General features: G+C 35.5%; 1 protein-coding gene across 6 annotated transcripts in view; it reads left to right on the forward strand.

Annotated features, from left to right (window-relative positions):
* Window positions 1-18736, forward strand: part of Eya4 (EYA transcriptional coactivator and phosphatase 4) — a 263877-nt gene that overhangs the window by 205081 nt on the left and 40060 nt on the right. For 5 of the 6 annotated variants that reach the window (XM_033763240.1, XM_010626650.2, XM_033763241.1 and 2 more), the window contains 5 exons: window positions 2994-3060; window positions 4214-4356; window positions 4490-4633; window positions 7436-7515; window positions 13638-13803. In XM_033763240.1, coding sequence (XP_033619131.1) covers window positions 2994-3060; window positions 4214-4356; window positions 4490-4633; window positions 7436-7515; window positions 13638-13803 — 600 coding nt within the window. The remainder of the gene's footprint in view (window positions 1-2993; window positions 3061-4213; window positions 4357-4489; window positions 4634-7435; window positions 7516-13637; window positions 13804-18736) is intronic. The other variant, XM_019207810.2, reaches the window with a different exon arrangement.

An 18736-nucleotide genomic window follows, 5' to 3' on the forward strand; every position in this document is an offset into this window, starting at 1 on the left:
ATGGTTATCTTATTTGAAACCCTTCATAGTATCTTTGTAGATATTTTCCCAGTTTTAAGAACTTTCTAGGGCCGTGTAGTCCAGTAAAGTAGCCACTTGCCATATGTAGCTAGTAGATTTAAATGCATTAACGTATGATAAAACAAAGCATTTTATTTCTGGTCAGACTAAACACATTGCATGTGTATAATTGCTGCCTGTAGTGAGTGGCTACTGCACCGGATCACTCAGACATAGAGCATGTCAGTGTCAGGGAAAGTCATGTTCGACAGCAGTGCTAGGCTGAGTCTCTCAAAAGCAGCATTATTACAGTTTTGGACTAATTCTTTATTGCGAGGGAGTTATATTCTTGCAATCTGCATTGTAAGATGTTCAACAGCATGCCTGCCTCTATCTCAGATGCTCTTAGCACCCCCATTTGTGACACCCCAAATGTTGCCAGATATTTTAAATATCTCCTGGTAAACAAAATTCCTCCAGTTCCAATCCCATTGGGAATCACTGATCTAAATTGTCATAGTAATAAGAGACATTAAGAATAAAACCTTAAAATTGCTGAACACCGTTGTCTGGGAAACTGATAATATAGATTTAATTTTTTAAAATTATTTTTGAGGATATTTTGAAGATTAACACTTCTGCCTCCTTTTTTTCGAGAAATTGTAGAGTTTGATGAGTGGTTTGGGGTAGTGTCTATAATTAATTAAATGACAGTGAGGAATACAACAAAGGTCTTTCACATTTGTACACTATAACCCCCACATTGATTTGGAGATTACTTTGCCTTTGTAAGCGTAATTACAACTTACATTTAATTCATTTTTCCCTTGTTTTTAGTTATCTGCAAATTTATGAGTTAGAGTAAAATGTATACGTTTTAGTGACAAAGCATAAACTCTCTAATTTTTCTCATGTGACTTAGTTTTCCGAGACAAAGGTTTTGTCTTTCACTTAGATGATGAACAAATAGATATTAATATGAAAATTCACAAGCTAGATGATCCATTACAGTATTGTGGGTACTTTATTTTAATGATGTCTATCTAGATCTTTTTTTTTTTGGTACCAGGGATCAAACTCTGGTCCTTGTGTTTGCGAGGCAGGCTGTGGAACCACTGAGCTAAATCCCAGCCCTCTAGATTAGTCATTGGAGGAAAAAAATCCTACATATTCAGCATTATGTGCTTGCGTATGGGATTTTTCTGAAATACAGGATCTTGCTCTTTGTTTTATTTAATGAAATCTGCTCAAGTGGATGTTGCTTTCGGTTTAATGTCTTTTTGGAGAAGTCTTCTATTTTTCCATCTTAAGAAAAACCAATTAGTATTTAGAGCCCAAGTCTTCAGTTTACCAAAATGAAGTTTCATTACAAAAAAATATAAAGCAATCTGGAATTAAGCCTCTTTAAACTGTGTATCTACTAAACAAAGTGCTCACTATTGTGAATTACTAAGCTAGACTGCATTTCCTGTGGAATAATACTATTATTATAAAATGTATAGTTAGATATAGTACATGAGATAGTACAAAGTCTGTTCTCATTGAAGTTATTTGAAAGTTTTAATATTCTTTCAAGTTTTTAGAAAATTAATTGTTGATTGGTCAATTTGTTTCCAACTCTATATAAAGAAATCATTTAAAGTTTGGCTCCTGAAACTGATTAGATGTAACACTTCTGATCATATTTGATAACTTCCAAAATTGACTAAGAATATTCATGAAAATGTGATTACTGTACAATTGCTATGAAACTGGAAATATGCTTTTCATAGGCTGCCCTTACAGGCAAAATAGCATTTTAAATATATTAGATTCTGCCTGTTTATGATGCAGTAGATCACAAGGGTACTTAACAGTATTTGGATATGGAAATATATCATATTTCAAAAAATAATTAGCAACCTAAATCTATTTGTCACTTGTACAATTCTAAAAGTTTAGCTCCAAAATTATTATGAACAACTTAGAAAGGGCATAGTACTTTGAAGTTTAACTATGATTGATTGGACTAAACTAACTCCAGCACTGCATTGTGTACTACGTTAATCTTTTTGAAAAGGGAATGAACAGCAGATGGCCTAATAAAGACACTCTGTGTGCTTGCCCAGTATGGACTGGCTCTGAGGGGACTGGCTCAATACTTGAGTCCATATATTTCATCTGTCTTAGTCAAGGCAGATGGTTAAATGAAAGAAACTTCCAACTTTTGGATATATTCCAGTATGGGGTGCATATTTGGAAAAAATGTTAATACAATATGATCTTGACTTTTAAATTCTTTTCAGAAAATTATTATCTTATCCTTCAAAATATTTTTGTAAATATGATTGCTACTGCCTTTTGTGATGATGTGCAAAATAAAGTATTGCAGTATCACTCATGCTTTCTATGTATCTGACAATTATTACTGTTACTAGGATATTGTATTGCATACTATATTTTTAACCAAATCTGATTGGCAAAATGAAAGGGAATAGAAAACAATCGCATGTTTAGAATTAGGAAATTAAAGTCAGAACATCAAATTTTTAAAAATTTAGATTAGATTTTAATTAGATTAAATATGAATATAACATATTGCCACAGTATTTGGAACTAATTCTAAAATTATTGACTTAAAAATTTACTTTTATATCATGAAAGTTGAATTACTTTATGATCAAAGATAGCTATTCCCAGTCGATCAATTACATAAGAGTTTGCTGGCGATTTCAGAAAATCAAAGAATGATACAGTGATTTGTGAGAGAAATGTTCACTTCTGGCTCCTAGAGCAAAAGTAGAAGCAGTTGAATTTGGAAAAAAATGGTTTTAGAGAGCTGTTTCTTTTTAGAATATTACTTTTAGAAAAATGAGTTGATTTAATTTTTTAGAAAATGAATAATATTTTAGAAAGACCTTTTTAGCCTGGCAATTCCTTTAAATTGGCTGTCAACTGTCCAATGAAATGTGTTTATGATGCAACTTTTGTGCACTGGTTTTTGTGTCTTACAGTAATAACGAGTAGTGGCTACAGCCCCCGGTCAGCGCATCAGTACTCCCCTCAGCTGTACCCATCCAAGTAAGTGGAAAACAGAGTCCATTTTATTAGAATAGTTTCCTGGAATTACATGTATCAATCTATGTTCACAACTTTAAATTGGAAAAACATTTATGCATATACATATATCATGGTTCTCTACATGGATGGATAGATTAGACATGGTAGTAAATATATAAAATAGAAATAAAGACTTGACTTTTATGGATAATTTCTTTTATTCTGAATACTTATGTACTTTGAGGAAATCATCAAGTTCATGCCAAAATACATTATTGTTAATGAAAATCAAAAAATGCTTACTAGTTTAAAGAAAATCTGAAGAGATCACATTTTGCCCAATTCAACACTTCATAATTCATTCTATCATTGAACTGTTTGTATTGGATTCCAAGTGATAATAAAAACACTTTTGAAGAATATGCTTTATTGTTTTTGTAACTAACGTCAACGTATTTAAAACGTGGTAGATGTTTCAAATTGAACTATATTGACTGTGCATCTAAATTTGTTTGGGATCAGCCAGATGTGCCAAAAATTTACCTTCCTGATACGTACACACTGAAATATAATATGACTTTCTGCAACATAGAGAATGTCTGTAAGTATAGGCTAGGATTGGCTATTCCTTAGAAACATTATATGGAACATGAAATAATACAGGGCATGACATTCCATTTCTTCCCAGGACGAATCCTTTTTTTTTTTTTTTTGAAGATTTCCAATTTTTGATAGTGAACTCTTGGAAGGCCTTTTAGATAGACTTTTGTCATTACTGTATACTAGCATTCACTTGTGATGAGTATAAATACACTTCTGAGCACGTTACTGTAATTCGTGTGCTCAATTTTGTTCGCCTGGATATTAATTGGACTGCCGGTTCAGATGTAAACAAGAGTTCTACAGCTGGAAGTGACTTCAGTTGCCAACTAAACCAAATTTCTCATTTTAAGATGAGATATAGTGTTAGGAAGTTTTAATTATTTGTCAAAGGTTTGTAGTGGAGCTCGGACTCTTGATGTTCAAACTCTTTCTTCTATCTTTAACATTATTTGTGTGTGTGGATAAAGAGGAAGATTATTCCCTGGATATGATAGGGTTTCACTGAATCTAAGCTGTCTGAATTAATATGCAGTCTTTGTTGCCACAGTAATGCTATTTTTCTGATATTTAGGCCCTATCCACACATTCTTTCTACACCAGCAGCTCAAACAATGTCTGCCTACGCGGGCCAGACTCAGTATTCAGGAATGCAGCAGCCCGCCGTCTACACAGCCTACTCACAGACCGGACAGCCCTACAGCCTGCCCACTTACGGTATTTCCCATCTCTCTCTTCTTCCTTGGTTATTAGCAGGTAATCCTGCTGACTAGTAGCTTTATATTCTAGTGTAAGTGCTCAACAGATCATTTTACTAATTAACTGGTTTGCACATGCATTTTCAAAACAGATCTGGGTGTGATGTTGCCAGCCATCAAGACTGAGGGTGGCCTTTCCCAAACTCAGTCACCATTGCAGAGTGGCTGCCTCAGTTACAGCCCAGGGTTTTCGACCCCACAACCGGGCCAGACACCTTACTCTTACCAAATGCCAGGTAAGCGGCCATGAGCGGAATCTGTTAGAACGAGTTCTTTGCATAGGACTCCATGGCAGCAGCCTAAGAAATAGCTGATCCTAAACACACTGTTAAATCTTACCACTGCTTACACAATTTCTTCACATAAGACCAACAACCAGGCAGAAATATGAAAATAGTTGAATATAGGTAGAGAAACGTGACTCATACCAGATGTGAATGCTTGAGCTTAAGCTGCATAACATCAGCAGGAAATCAAGTCCAAACAAAGCAACTTTCAAGACAAACACTAGGTTAGTCATTTATACGTTTGATGTTTGCTGAGTGTCCAGAAGATTCAGAGCAGAAAGCAATATTGTCTTCTGAATATCCCGTAAGAATGTAATGCTATTTTGATTGAAATATGTTATTGTATGTAAAAGTAAGTTAGCACTTTTCTTACTTATAATTAGCATTGGTTGATGGCTTTGTTTATCCCTAAAATAACTTTTTCCTGTTGATATTATATTTCTTAATAGGTTATTTATATGTCCCCTACTATCCTCCGTATACAAACATTGGAAAATTTTTTCTCATTTTTGACTCCTGTTAAAAATTATGTGTGATCTTTATGTAATATTGGCAGAAAGACCTTCAATGACATAGTTAAAACATTAAAAACTAGTTCTTATTTGTCTTTATATCTAAATTGTTAGTAACTTATCTGGGGCTATGCTATATTAATATATTTGAACTAACATATTGACATTTTAGTCACTTGACTAAAATTAAACATAAGACATTTATGGCTCATTTTACCTAGAAGTGGAAATATATTTCCATACATGCTGTTAGGTGCATGTCTTTATGAGTTGTGATAAAAAAGAAATATGGTGAATGCTGCTGCCAAATGTCATCCAACAAAAAGGCAGGCTCATAAAAACATTACAGTGTGTGTCCTCGTTAGTCTTCTCAGGCACTGTGCAACTTCTGGCTCTTCTCCAAAGTCAAATTGACCAAGAAAGATAAATATTTGATTCAGAACATCAAGGCAGCCACACAAAGCCACCAAAGATATTTAGGAAAGAGGGCTTGAGCACTCCTTCAGAAAGTGGCCAGAATGATGGAATAAATGTATTCAAAGCCAGGGGAGCATTTTGAGGAAGATTAGAAGCAATGTGTCTTTTACAATAATACATTTTTAAAGTAAAATGTTAACTGTATTGCTTGATCACATTTTGTGTAACTACAGTGAGCCACAGAGACTCAATTAGCAGTATGACAGCAAGCTTAAAAAAAGTCTCATTTGCCCCCAGATGTTATCTTACTGTCTGTCCAGGCCAAACAAATTGTACTGATTACATACCATGTTGGTAGTCGGGACATGCTGATACAACATAATCAGTGGCCTTCTTGTGTTTCATTTTACTCCTGAAAACACACTACCAATAAGGACATATTTAAGGAGAAAAATTTATAATCATAATCTACCTTCATTTGTTTTTCAAGGTTGTGAAAAATGATTAAATTTTAGACTTTGCAGTTTTATAAGACCCTCAAATCTTAGACTCGTGTAAACGGTGCTTCCTCAGTTGTGAACCTGAATTCACAACTCTAGTTCCAAGGGAAGAACATAGAAGAATGAAAGAGTAGAAGCTGCCAGCATCAGTTCTAAAAGGAATCTCTGTGTTCGTTTCCTTTTATTTCATAACGACTCCGTATGAATATTCTACTTGTTTTCATATGCAAATTCAGTGGGTATGATGTGAAAGTTTTACTTTTGATCTTAGCCAAAAGGCTGAGAAGCGATTGATTTGAAAGTTCTAGTTGTTTCCTGGAAAAGTCTCAGCCTGTATTGTATTCTATCCTTTGAGTTCCCCTATACTTCTAGACTTTCACTCTAGCTTCAGTCCTTGGGAAGACTGTCTCTGTTTGTTTCTGGTTAGCCCAGCACTTTCATCAGGAAAGGCCTTACCAGCAGTCATAGGAAGTGCCAGAGCTCTGCACACTTACTTTGTAAATCTCTCAACTTCAGAATTACTGCCTTCAAAACAAAACTCAAGATATGTTTTCCTTACTGAATTATGCAAAGCGAGATATTTGCATTATTTTACCAAAAAAGAACTGGTTTGGGGGTGTGTAGAAATTTTATTTATGTATTATTTTCAAATTTATACATAAATGCTTACTTATAGGGTACCCTGAAATACTTTAATACAGGTATACATTGTATAATGTTGAAACAAGACAAACACAAGGGATCTTCAAAAAATATAGTCAGTGAATACTTCATTTTTTAAAAACACATTGTCAACAGCAATGGGATAAGAGCGTTTTGAGTATTTTGAGAGTGATTCATGGCAATGTGCCTTTTACTGTAATTTTTAATTGAAATATCCTCTGTACTCTTTATCATCCCAACCCAGTTCTTCAAATGTCATTTGTGATAAAAACATTCAAAATCCTTCTAGCTTTTTCAAAAACACATAACACCTCATTATTTATAGTCACCCTACTGGGCATCATCACACCAGAACTACCTTCTGCTATCTGTAACTCAGTACCTGTTGACCAACCTTTTTCTATCCTCCTGTACCCTTGCTCACCCTAGCCTGTGACAACCACTGTTCTCCTCTCATCTTCTAAGCCATCAACTTTTTTTAGATTCTTTAAATGAGTGAGACCGTGTGTAATTGTCTTGCTGGACCTGACTTGTGTCCCGTAAAAGAAAATAATATCCTCCAGTTTCTAACCATGTTGTTGTAAATGACAGAACTCCATGCTTTCCTATGATTGAATTATGTGAAATTTTTTAAAATGCAATTTGTTCTTTACCTCCAGGTTCTAGTTTTGCACCATCGTCTACTATTTATGCAAATAATTCAGTTTCGAATTCAACAAGTTTCAGTGGTTCACAACAGGTATAGTAGCGCTTTATATTTATGCTTCTCATATCCAATGCAGATTTTTGAAGAATACTTTCAAGTTGTCATGTACATTTTGCAAAAAAAAGAGAATACATTCTATAAAAATTATGTTTCTTTATTTAAAATTAAGTTGGCATTTCAAGATAGCCCAAAATTACCTGTCAAGCATTCTTGGGATCTCTTATTAACTTTTCAATTTCTTTAGCATTAAAAGCTTGTCCATTAGCCGTGTGTGGTGACGCATGCCTGTAATCCCAGCACTCGGGAGGTTGAGGCAGGAGGATTTCTGTGAGTTCGAGACCAGCCTGGGCTACATAGTGAGTTCGAGGTCAGTCTGAACTACAATAGTGAGACCCTGTCTCAAAAAACAAAACAACACAAAACAAAAAAAGTTTGTCCTTTAAACATTTAATTTGCAGTCATGTACCATATAATTATAAAATAGATTGCATACTTTACTGTTACCTTAAACTTTCCTAAATGCAGTTTTACTATTGATACAGCACAGGTTTCACTACAAATATTAATTAACTGAATAATAATCAATTATAGGATTGTCCTGTAGACTACAAGACGTTTTCAGTTCAAAAAGATAGCATTGGCTAGCGGAAATACTGTTAGCTTTCCAATAGTATTATTTTTTTCAATTCTAGGTTTTTTTTTTTATTTTATTGAGTTTATTGGTACATTTTAGGGATACAGTACAGTTACATTCATTGTTGGGATCATGTACCTTTACATGGCAAGTCTTGATTCTCATTTTTTCCCCTTACCTCTGCCCTCCCTTCACCCCCTCCTCCCCTCCCCATCTACAAACACTTTATTTTCATCTTTTCATTCTCTCACATTTTTTTCTTTTCCCTTTTTGTTCTTCCCCTATGTATCACACCTTCCCTACACCTTTAGCTCCTTTCCTCCCATTTCTAAATGTCAGTAATCTTATTAGAATCTTATGCATTGTTGCAGAATATTCACACCAGGGAAACTATTTGGTATTTACACATGTGGGACTTATTTATTTCACTTAGGAGTATATCTTCAATATATATCCATTTTCCTATGAATGAATCTATTCTCTCGCTCTTTATGGCTGAGTAATATTCCATTTTATAGAAAAACCACAACTTCTTTATCCAGTTTCCAACGGATGGGCAAATAGGTTGTTTCCAAGATTTAGCTATTAGAAACTGTGCCGCTATAAATATGGGTGCACATACTTCTCTGTGATATGATTCTTTTAGTTCTCTTGGAAGGATACCCAGCAGAGGGATGGCTGGGTCAAATGGAACCTCCAGTCCAAGCTCTTTGAGGTATCTCCATATTGATTTCCATAGTGGTTGCACTAGTCTGCACTCCCACCAACAATGGAGGAGGGTTCCTTTCTCCCCACAACCCCGCCAACATTTGTTATTGTGTGATTTCTTGATAGCAGCCATTCTTTGTGGGGTGAGGTGGAATCTCAGTGTTGTTTTCATCTGCATCTCTCGAATGACCAGTGATGTGGAACATTTTTTCATATATTTTCTTGCTGCTTTTACTTCTTTGTATGAGAAATGTCTGTTCATTTCGGATGCCCATTTTTGAATCGGGTCTTTATATTTGGGGGGACTGATTGTTTTTAGTTCTTTATATATCCTTGATAATAGTCCTTTGTCTGAGGTACAGCTGGTAAAAATTTTTTCCCACATTGTAGATTGTCTCTTAGTTCCGCTGATGGTTTCTTTTGAAGTACAGAAGCTTTTTAGTAATATGAGATCCCAGTTGTTGATTCTTTCTGCTAGTTCCCGTGCTACTGAGGATTTGTTCATAAAGTCTTTTCCTATACCAATGTCTTTCAGAGTTCTGCCTAACTTACCTTCCAGCAAGTTTAATGTTTCTGTTTTAATGTTTAGATCTTTAATCCATTTGGATTTTATTTTAGTGCATGGCGAAAGATAAGGGTCTAATTTTAATCTGTGGCAGGTTGACATCCAGTTTTTCCAACACCATTTATTAAAGAGGCTATCTTTCCTCCACTGAGGATGGTCAGCTCCTTTGTCAAAGATGAGGTAGCTGAGTACATCTGCATTTGTTTTTGTGTCTTCCAGTCTGTTCCACTGATCCTCAGGCCTATTTCTTTGCCAGTACCATGCTGTTTTTATCACAGTGGCTTTGTAGTATAGTTTCAAATTGGGAATTGTTACACCTGGTGCCATGTGACTGTTGCCTATAATGGCTTTTGCTATTCTAGGTCTCTTGTGGTTCCAAATGAATTTTTGGATTCTTTTTTCCAGTTCTGTGAAATATAGTGTTGGAATTTCAATTGGCATTGCATTGAATGTATATAGCAGTTTCGGTAGTATGGCCATTTTCACTATGTTGATTCTTCCTACCCAGGAGCAGGGGATATCTTTCCATTTTTTTATATCCTCTTCGATTTCTTTTTTCAGAGTGCTGTAGTTTTCAGTGTAGAGATCTTTTGTTTCTTTTGTTAGATTGATTCCTAGATACTTCATTTCTTTGGATGCTATTGTAAAAGGAATTTTTTCCCCTTATTTCTCTTTCTGTCTGTCTGTTATTTGTGTATAGAAAGGCTATTGATTTTTGGGTATTCACCTTGTATCCAGATACTTTACTGAATCTGTCAATTAAGTCTAGAAGTTTTTTGGTGGAGTGTTCTGGATCTTCAATGTAGAGTATCATATCATCAGCAAATAATGATAGTTTAACTTCTTCCTTTCCTATCAATTCTAGGGTTTTAATGTTATTGTTTTATTTTTTAGTTCTATGAGTCTTTCACCAAGTATTTGGTTTTTACTTCCCTAATACCTGTGCTTTTTGCTTTACACACTGAGTTTGCCTTTAGGTCCTGGTCCTCCCCCCATTTGAATTTATTCCTGTTTTCATGAGTTTTTACATCCAGCCTGTCAGTAGTATGTGTAGAGCGAGACTGAATGTCCCTGAGTAAGGCACTGGGCACAGAGATGAATTTGTGGCTGGTGTTGGCATCTCAGAATCTTGTTTTCACTTCTTGATTTTCAACCATGTTCAGCATAGTAGAGAAGGAAGGGTAGCTGATTTCTGGACAGGCAGGGCACTACTTTGTATTTTTAATGTTTACATTTTATTTTAATTTTTATTTGTACGTATTTGCAGTGCATGATGATTGCTTTAATCGTGGTCCCACATCGTGATACATGTGCACAGCACGCCTTAATTTTTTTGGTTCCCCTTCCACGCATCTCCCCTTCCTCTCTCCACCACAGTTTAGTCCCCCTCCCCTTCTCCTGTCTCCCTGTTTTCTACTCTCTACCCTTCATTTTTCTCTTTATTTATACTTTGGATTTCTCATATAAAAGAAACCATGCATGCAGTATTGAAACTTGTCTGTTTGATTTATTTCACTGAACAATTACTTTAATGTCATTGCTGTTCCTTTAGATATTTTAAAATGTTGAGCTTCTGCACAAGTGCTTGCATGTTCTGTAATATAGTAAAACAATTTGAATTTTGTTCTTGTGGTTTTATTAACATAATCCAAGGCCAAGAGGAAATTTGGATTATTAACATAGTGTGGAATTAAAATATTCTGATAGAATTAAACTGAAATTTGGAAGCAGGAAAATAATACCTTGAATCAGTAAACATCAGAAACAACATATATATATATATAGATAGATAGATATATTATTTTAAAAACATAGAATGTTTGATAGATTAATTCCACCATTTATTTATTGATACAGCATAGATTTATTAAGCACTTGCTGTACATTAAATTTGTGAACTAGGCATTGAAAATTCAAAGACAGTCGTTGTTTCCTGCTTTTTCAAGGGACACAGTCTTTCTAAAAAGAAGAGGGTAGAATATACTGAATGTAATAATAGAACTATACTCTAGACACAAGGTAGGGTGAGGAAATACTACTCTATTCTATTTTGGAAGATCAAAGAAAAATTCATAAAGGGCAAGAAAACATATTTCCAAAACATAAGCATAGATGTGATCCAGCTCTATCTGAAGATTTAAGAGTAGGTCTGGAATAGAATATAATTTACACTTTCAATGGTGGTCTAAGTGGCAGTTTACCCTTTTAGCAAGCCTTGAGTATGTGTTAAGAATCAGGAATTGGTCTCACATGGGGATACAAGGGTGGTGTCAGGTCTGTACCAGACTTCATGGGACTTATGGCCTACAAAGAAAAGCAGACAGTGAACATATGTGAAGGGAGAGAGCAAGATCCTACTGAAAATATTAATAGATATCTAATTCTGCTCAGGGTGGGGTCCATAGAAGCCTGCTTTATGGAAACAATATTTAAGCCAAGACTTCTCAGAGTTAGGTGAAGAATGAAAGCAAGAGTTTTGAGGCAAAGGAAGCAGAGAGTTCCTGAGGTACGGGATTGTGCTCTAGGAGAGCTGGAATTCAGTCGGTGCAAGGGGTGGTAGGAGGTCACGGTGGAGAGGTAGGCGGGGCCTACTCACATGAGGACCTGTGAGTTACAGGAAGGCTTTGGATACTGTTCCAAGCCCAGTAGGATGCTGTTGAAGGGTTTTGGCAGGAGAATGGAGTCCTAGAGTTGGTATTTGGCAAAGATTATTCCGGCTTCAGTATCTTTGATAAAAACTAACGGCAACAAGGAGCTACATTACAAAATGATTATATAGCCTGCAACAGGAAGTAAAGGTAGAAGCTTAGCCAGGAATGACGAGAGTAGAGATGAGGAGAAGGGGCAGTTTTGGAGGTGTGTTTCAAGCAGCGACTAGGGGTCCTTTCCGGTGTGTAATTCTCTTTCCCTCTGCATTAGCAGGCTGGCCTGGAGCTTCAGCACACCAATGCTGCATTGAGATTCCCGGTTACGGTTCCAGCTCAGAAAATGACTAGTTGTGTGACCAGCTAGGGGGTCAGCTAGGCGATAGCTATGCGAATCACTTAATCATTCTGAGCTTCAGCCTTTTCCAGTGTAAGATGGTGATGATTAAATGAGCAAGTCCATTTGAGCCCTTAGAAGAATACCTTGATACAAAGTCATACATGTTTGCTACCACGGTTGACTTTGAGAATAATGTGTGCTAGGAACTGTTCAAATATTGATGAGATTTTACCCTTGCCTCATAGACAGTGGTAGGAAGCATTAGAACCAGAAATTAACAGACTAATAGCGTTTTGGTTTTCTGCCATATTACTTAATCCTTTCTGATAACATACATATTTACACATTCAGAGAATTTCCATTTTTGAAATCACACCAAACGTGGATCTTTGTTCCCCTCTGATCTTTTCACAATAGGGAATCTCAATCCTGACCAAAGATTTGTCATCATCGATAACATTTTTGAGCCAAAACATGGCAGATATATTAAACACCATTTATCATAACAAGTCCTTACCCATCATTGTAATATGCAAAATATTTAGAGGGATCATTCTTATCATTTTAAGGCTCTTCAAAAATATTTTAATGAAAAACAGGTCAGAAGAGTTGATCCAATGGTTTCATTTTTGTCTGTAACAAAGGAGAAAACTAAATATTTGAACAGTTCCTTCAGGAGATTAGATCAAGTCTTCAGGTAGCACATAGTTGTGAAAGACTAAGACTGGGTTTAAAAAAAAAGTTCTTTAATCACCTGCATTTATGTACTCTGTACCTCCTGCCAAGAAAATGAAACTATCATGGGTAGTCTAGAAGGAAAACAAAAGGTTTCAAAAGTGCACACAGCTTTTTGTAGAAGCTGAGAGAAACAGCCATAGCTCCTTGCTGGGGGCTTAGGAGATAGATAAAAATCAATTTCTCAAAAATGAACCTCTTTCCTTTTCTCCTCAGTGGATGGATCTCAATAACGTAAGCCCTTGGATAAGTAACTATGGAGGTAGGGGATGAAGTGCATGTTACCATTAGGCAACTTGAAATCTGTACTGCACCTGGCTTGCAAAGGCAATGGAGAAGTTCATTACTTTGTGTACATACAAAATGTCTGCAAAATAGTCTTCACTCACTAGGAGAAAGCACATCAAAGCTGACAACTCTGAAACAAATGGAGCTGAATAATAATCTTTCATTTACCATAGAGATTGTTTTTAGCTTACCAGAAGATAATTTCTGTTTCAAACATACACATCTCAATTATTATTTCAGGATTATCCATCCTATACAGCCTTTGGCCAAAACCAGTATGCACAGTATTACTCAGCATCAACGTATGGAGCGTATATGACGTCAAATAACACCGCCGACTGCACGTCATCATCAACCTCCACTTATCAGTTGCAAGAATCTCTGCCGGGGCTGACTACCCAACCAGGTACAGATCTTCACCCCGATGACGTAGTTTAAAATGTTTTGTGGTACTGAGTCACAAAGAGCAAACGTGCCTAAAAGGTCCAGATAATTGTGCCTGTGATTAATCTGCATTAATTTCTCTGCATAAAACGAGGTTTTTCTGGCTTTTAGATGAAAAGTTCTTTTAGATGTGGGACAGGTAAGAGACTTTAATCTCAAAATGTAAATAGAGCTTTGCCAGACCCATTCTTTACTTTCTGAAACACTTAGCGACACAGTAGAATGTGGAATTTTGTCTTCTTTGACTAGTAATATTTCCTAATGCCTGAGATGCTGTTTAGCTCCTTCATCCCTGAGACATCAGTGGATCTAGTCAGTCAATGTTCCTGCAATCCTAAATTTTGTAGGATCAATAGTAGGAAGCTTAACATCTCCTCTGTCTGATATGTGCATATTTAAAATTCCTTCTCGTTTTCTTCTTCTGACGCTTGCTTTATTCTTATTAGAATTGTATTTGCTGTGCATATTCAGCACAGCTGTAATACTTAAAAACAAATTTAATGGAGATTCATCCCAATCTCAGTCAAACTCCAAATCAAACTTTTTGGAGGAATTGTAAAGATGACTTTAAAATTATAAGAAAAGATAATGGAGCTAGAATAGTTAAAACAGTTTTAGAAAGTTTGAAAACACATGTTCTGAATTCATGATATACAAAATTATAGGAATTAAGAAAAAGCAGTATTAGCAAAAAGATAGATACATAGAACAACGAAAAAGAATGAAGAGTCTGGAAGCTCGTTCATACATGTACTAGAAAACTAATTTTTTACCAAAGTGCCAAGAAAATTGGAGAATTAGTATTTGTTTTCCATAAAAGGTGCTAGAAAATCTGGGTAAGCCCATAAAAGAATGTAACATTACTTGTATACTAAATTTAACTAAAAATAAATCATAAGCATATATATAAAAGCTAAAATTCAAAAACACCTAGAAGAAAAACATGGAGGAAATCTTTGTGACTCTTGGCAAGATAAAGCTTTTATAGATTTAATGATGAAAAAAGAAGAGAAAAAGAAAAGAAGAGAAAAATAAGTCAGATTTCCTAAAGCTATGAACTTCCCTTTGAAAGATAGTGCTACAAGAATAAGACAAGCCACAGCTTGAGAAAAGATATCGTATCATCCATATCCAATACAAGACTTATAAACCAGAAACTGTATTCTCAAAAATCAGTAAAAAAAGACTAAAAATTTTTGTAATATTATAGATATGATCATGTGTGTTTTTCTGACCTCAGTTATTTGCAGTATTCAAAATCATCTATCCTTTTGATCCAGCTTTATAAGGGAAAGACTGTAGGGAAACACATTCACAATAATGTAAATTCTTTCTAAAACTGGACAAATAGGGAAAAGATGATTCGATTATTAAACAGTTATTTGTAGAGTGCCTACTAGGTCCCAGACCTGTCCTGAACACTGATATTTCATGCATCAATGCACTCTCTGCGTGCTTTGGTTTCCTTTAACAAACAAGGCAAAGATCAAGCCAATGCATGTAATGGTGGTGAGTCTTGAGGACAGGAAAATCCTAGGTAATATGGTGACTATTAACAAGTCAACTAATTCAAATATAAAGGAGTGACAATAAAAGCAATTTTTAAGCAATAGACAAGGTATGCATATATCATGAATTGCTGAAGTGGTAACATCTATTATTTTTATTTCCCTGTGCAAAAGACAATAGTACTCCTGCATCTGTATTTTCCTTTTCGCAGGGCTAATGAGTCATGGTCAACTTGGCCCCCCAAAAATTAAGTGGAAAATTCCAAACATAAATCATAAAATTGTAATAATTTTCATTACAGATTACTATTAGATTTGTTCTATTTTATTATTTTCTATTGTTATCTCTCACCCACCTAACTCATAACTAAAACTTTATTTTAGGTATTTGCATGTAGGAAAAATTATAGTATATGTGAGGTTCAGTAGTATCTATGGTTTTAGGCATCTGTGGAACATCCCAGCATATATCCCCCACAGTTAAGGGGAGACCATTGTATCATCCTTAACTATGGACCCAAGAAAAAAGTATAGAAGTTATACAAAGGAAGATAAACATATATATACATTGTGTGTGTGTGTGTGCGTGTGTGTTTAAATTATAAACAGGTTCCTACAGTAAAAAGCACATTAATCCTCCTCAGTATACTTTCCCTCATTTCCCCTCACCTATCCCATTGTCCACTGTTCTTACCACTTTCTGAAGCAGTTCTGGACGTCCTCTTTCACAAGTGTCTTTACAAGATGTGATCAAAACTATGGTGAATGCTTCTTCCAAGTCCTGTCCAATAGACGGGGAGGCTCATAAAAATATTACAGTATGTACTCATTGCCCCCGCTCACCAAATCTTGCACCATGCAATTTCTGGCTCTTTCCCAAAGCCAAAATGACTGTGAAGGGTAAAGAGTTCAAATCATTTAGCACATCTAGGCAGCCCTGGTAGCATACCTAGAGACACTCAATAAGAGATTACCTCCAGAACTTCTTCAGGAAGTGACAAGAACAACGGAATCAAAGTGTTCAAATTGAGGGGAGGTATTATGAAGGGAATTGATGGCAGTATTCCTTTTACTATAAAAAATTTTTAAAAATTTAAGTATTCTCAATTTTCAGTCCGATTTTGTAGTTTGTACCTATATTTCTGTTTCTTTACTATCATCTTCCTTTTGGATTCTTCCTCCTGTTTTGAATCCTGATCCTAGATCCTCTAAGACTTTCTGTTTAGACTTTTCTCACAGCCTCAACCTTCCTGAGCATTTGCACCCTATGATGGACTAGGCTCCGGCTCAGCCAGTGAAACACTTACACTGCAAAATTAAGGAAGGCACTCATTTTCAGGACCGTTACATTTTCTGCCCTACATGTCTCCCTCATTTGTTCAGTCTTGATCACATGTTCCAAAGCTACTCTGGCGCCCTTTGAGACAACACTTACATTTCAGCAAGAATCTGGCCTTAATTTAAAGACTGAGTGATTTGCAAAGACTGAGTGATTTGCGAATCCTGGCCTTAATTTAAAGACTGAGTGATTTGAGAATCCTTGATTAACGAGAGATCCTTTAGGTACACAGATATTTGTCGCACTTGTAGCGTGCAGTGAAAGGTTTCTCTACATGATGTATACATGGGGAAAAGTGGGTAGAGTGACTATTGAGAAGTGAAACTACAGAAGGGTTTGTCATCACATTATCAGAGACTGAACAGCAGACAGGGCCAGGAGGGTGTTTCTCAAGTTCCTAGACTACAGTTACCTTGTATGGAAACCATTTGTACACTCAGATACATGGTATGTGCTACATAGAGCTTTAGTCCAAGATTGATTTGCTCCACTTTACTTATGATCACAAGAAAGTTTCACTGCAGCACAGACACACATGGTGAATTCGCATCACTGAAGAAAGATCAGAATAGCTATTTTATTCATGTTAAAAATGTCAAATGCAGCACAGTTAGATTGTCTGAGCAGGGGACTTTGAGAGTGACATGTTCACATGTGGTATCCTCATGTGCATGATAGAATGCTGTGCTTTCTTCAGGCTTCCCCTGGTTGCTAATTCCAACAAATATGATTTGACATAATTTTCAGAATTCATTAGACTTTCTGTTGAATTTAAAGATAAAGTCCTACTTGTAACTGTATTCATAACAACCCACATGTCTGGGTTTTTTAGGAATTCTGTGACCTCAGACCTTTCCTCAAGGTAGTTCAGAGCTGGCATGCACCCAAAAAGAAAACAAGTTTATAATTATGGGATTTTTTTATTAATGATGAAACGGGATGGATTTAGTTCAAGGGCAGGAAAAGAATCTCCTATTAACTGATTCTACATTTTGGACTTACTGCAGAGACCTAACAATTAGGGTCCACAGTTTTTCATAGAACATTCACTGGTAACTTCCACCTTTAAATAGAAACATACCTTATAGTCAATAAGAGACAGCTGGTTGTTCTGATTTAGTGATAAACCTAATGAAATAAAGTTGGATCTAAATATCCAAAACTTATAAGAGGCAGTTATTCATTACTGTACTGATTAGAGGATAATTATTCAATCATGTAGAAAAAGCCTAGGGCAGTTGGTAATGACTGATGTATTTGCAAATAGCATTCAGTTATGTATTTTACCTTATTAGGTATTTTGACAGTGGATTTAAAGAAACACTACTGTGCTGATTAAAAACAGAAATTTTAGTTTATTATCACTTTGGAGATCTTTCTTTGCCTTGAACTTAAAGTCTATCAAAGGTAAATTATATTTTTGATTTGCATTCATAAAGCTTGAGAATGGATTAGCACATGAAGATGAAAAATATTCTTACATTTCATCCTTTCTCATATTTTAAATATATTTTAACTTAAGTGTGGTCAGCAATTTGTACCAATATTACCCTTTACCTTGAGAAAGTGAGGAGCATTATGGAACATTAGCTAATTGAATCTTAGAAGGCTCCAGAGAAGTTAAAGGTCTACTAGAATCACTTCCCTTTCTTTTTTTTTCTTTTATTGAGTTTATTGGTACATTCTAGGTATACAGTACAGTTACATTCATTATTGCAGTCTTGTACCTTTACATGACAGGTAGTCTTAGTTCTCATTTTTTCCCCTTGTCCCTTCCCTCCCTTCACCTCCTCCTCTCCTCCCCATTTACAAACACTTTATTTCCATTTTTTCATTTTCTCAAATTTTTCTCTCTTATTACCTTTACCCTACCCCTCCCACTTTCCCTATACTTTTAGCCCTTTTCTTCCCATTTCACAATGTCAGTTATCTCATTAGGAGCTTGTGTACTATTACAGTTTATTCACACCAGAGAAACTATTTGGTATTTACACATGTGTGACTTATTTATTTCACGTAGGAGTATATCCTCAATATATATCCATTTT

Source organism: Fukomys damarensis, unplaced genomic scaffold (assembly GCF_012274545.1).
Source record: "Fukomys damarensis isolate Sample0158 unplaced genomic scaffold, DMR_v1.0_HiC HiC_scaffold_14, whole genome shotgun sequence".
Taxonomy (NCBI): Eukaryota; Metazoa; Chordata; class Mammalia; order Rodentia; family Bathyergidae; genus Fukomys; species Fukomys damarensis.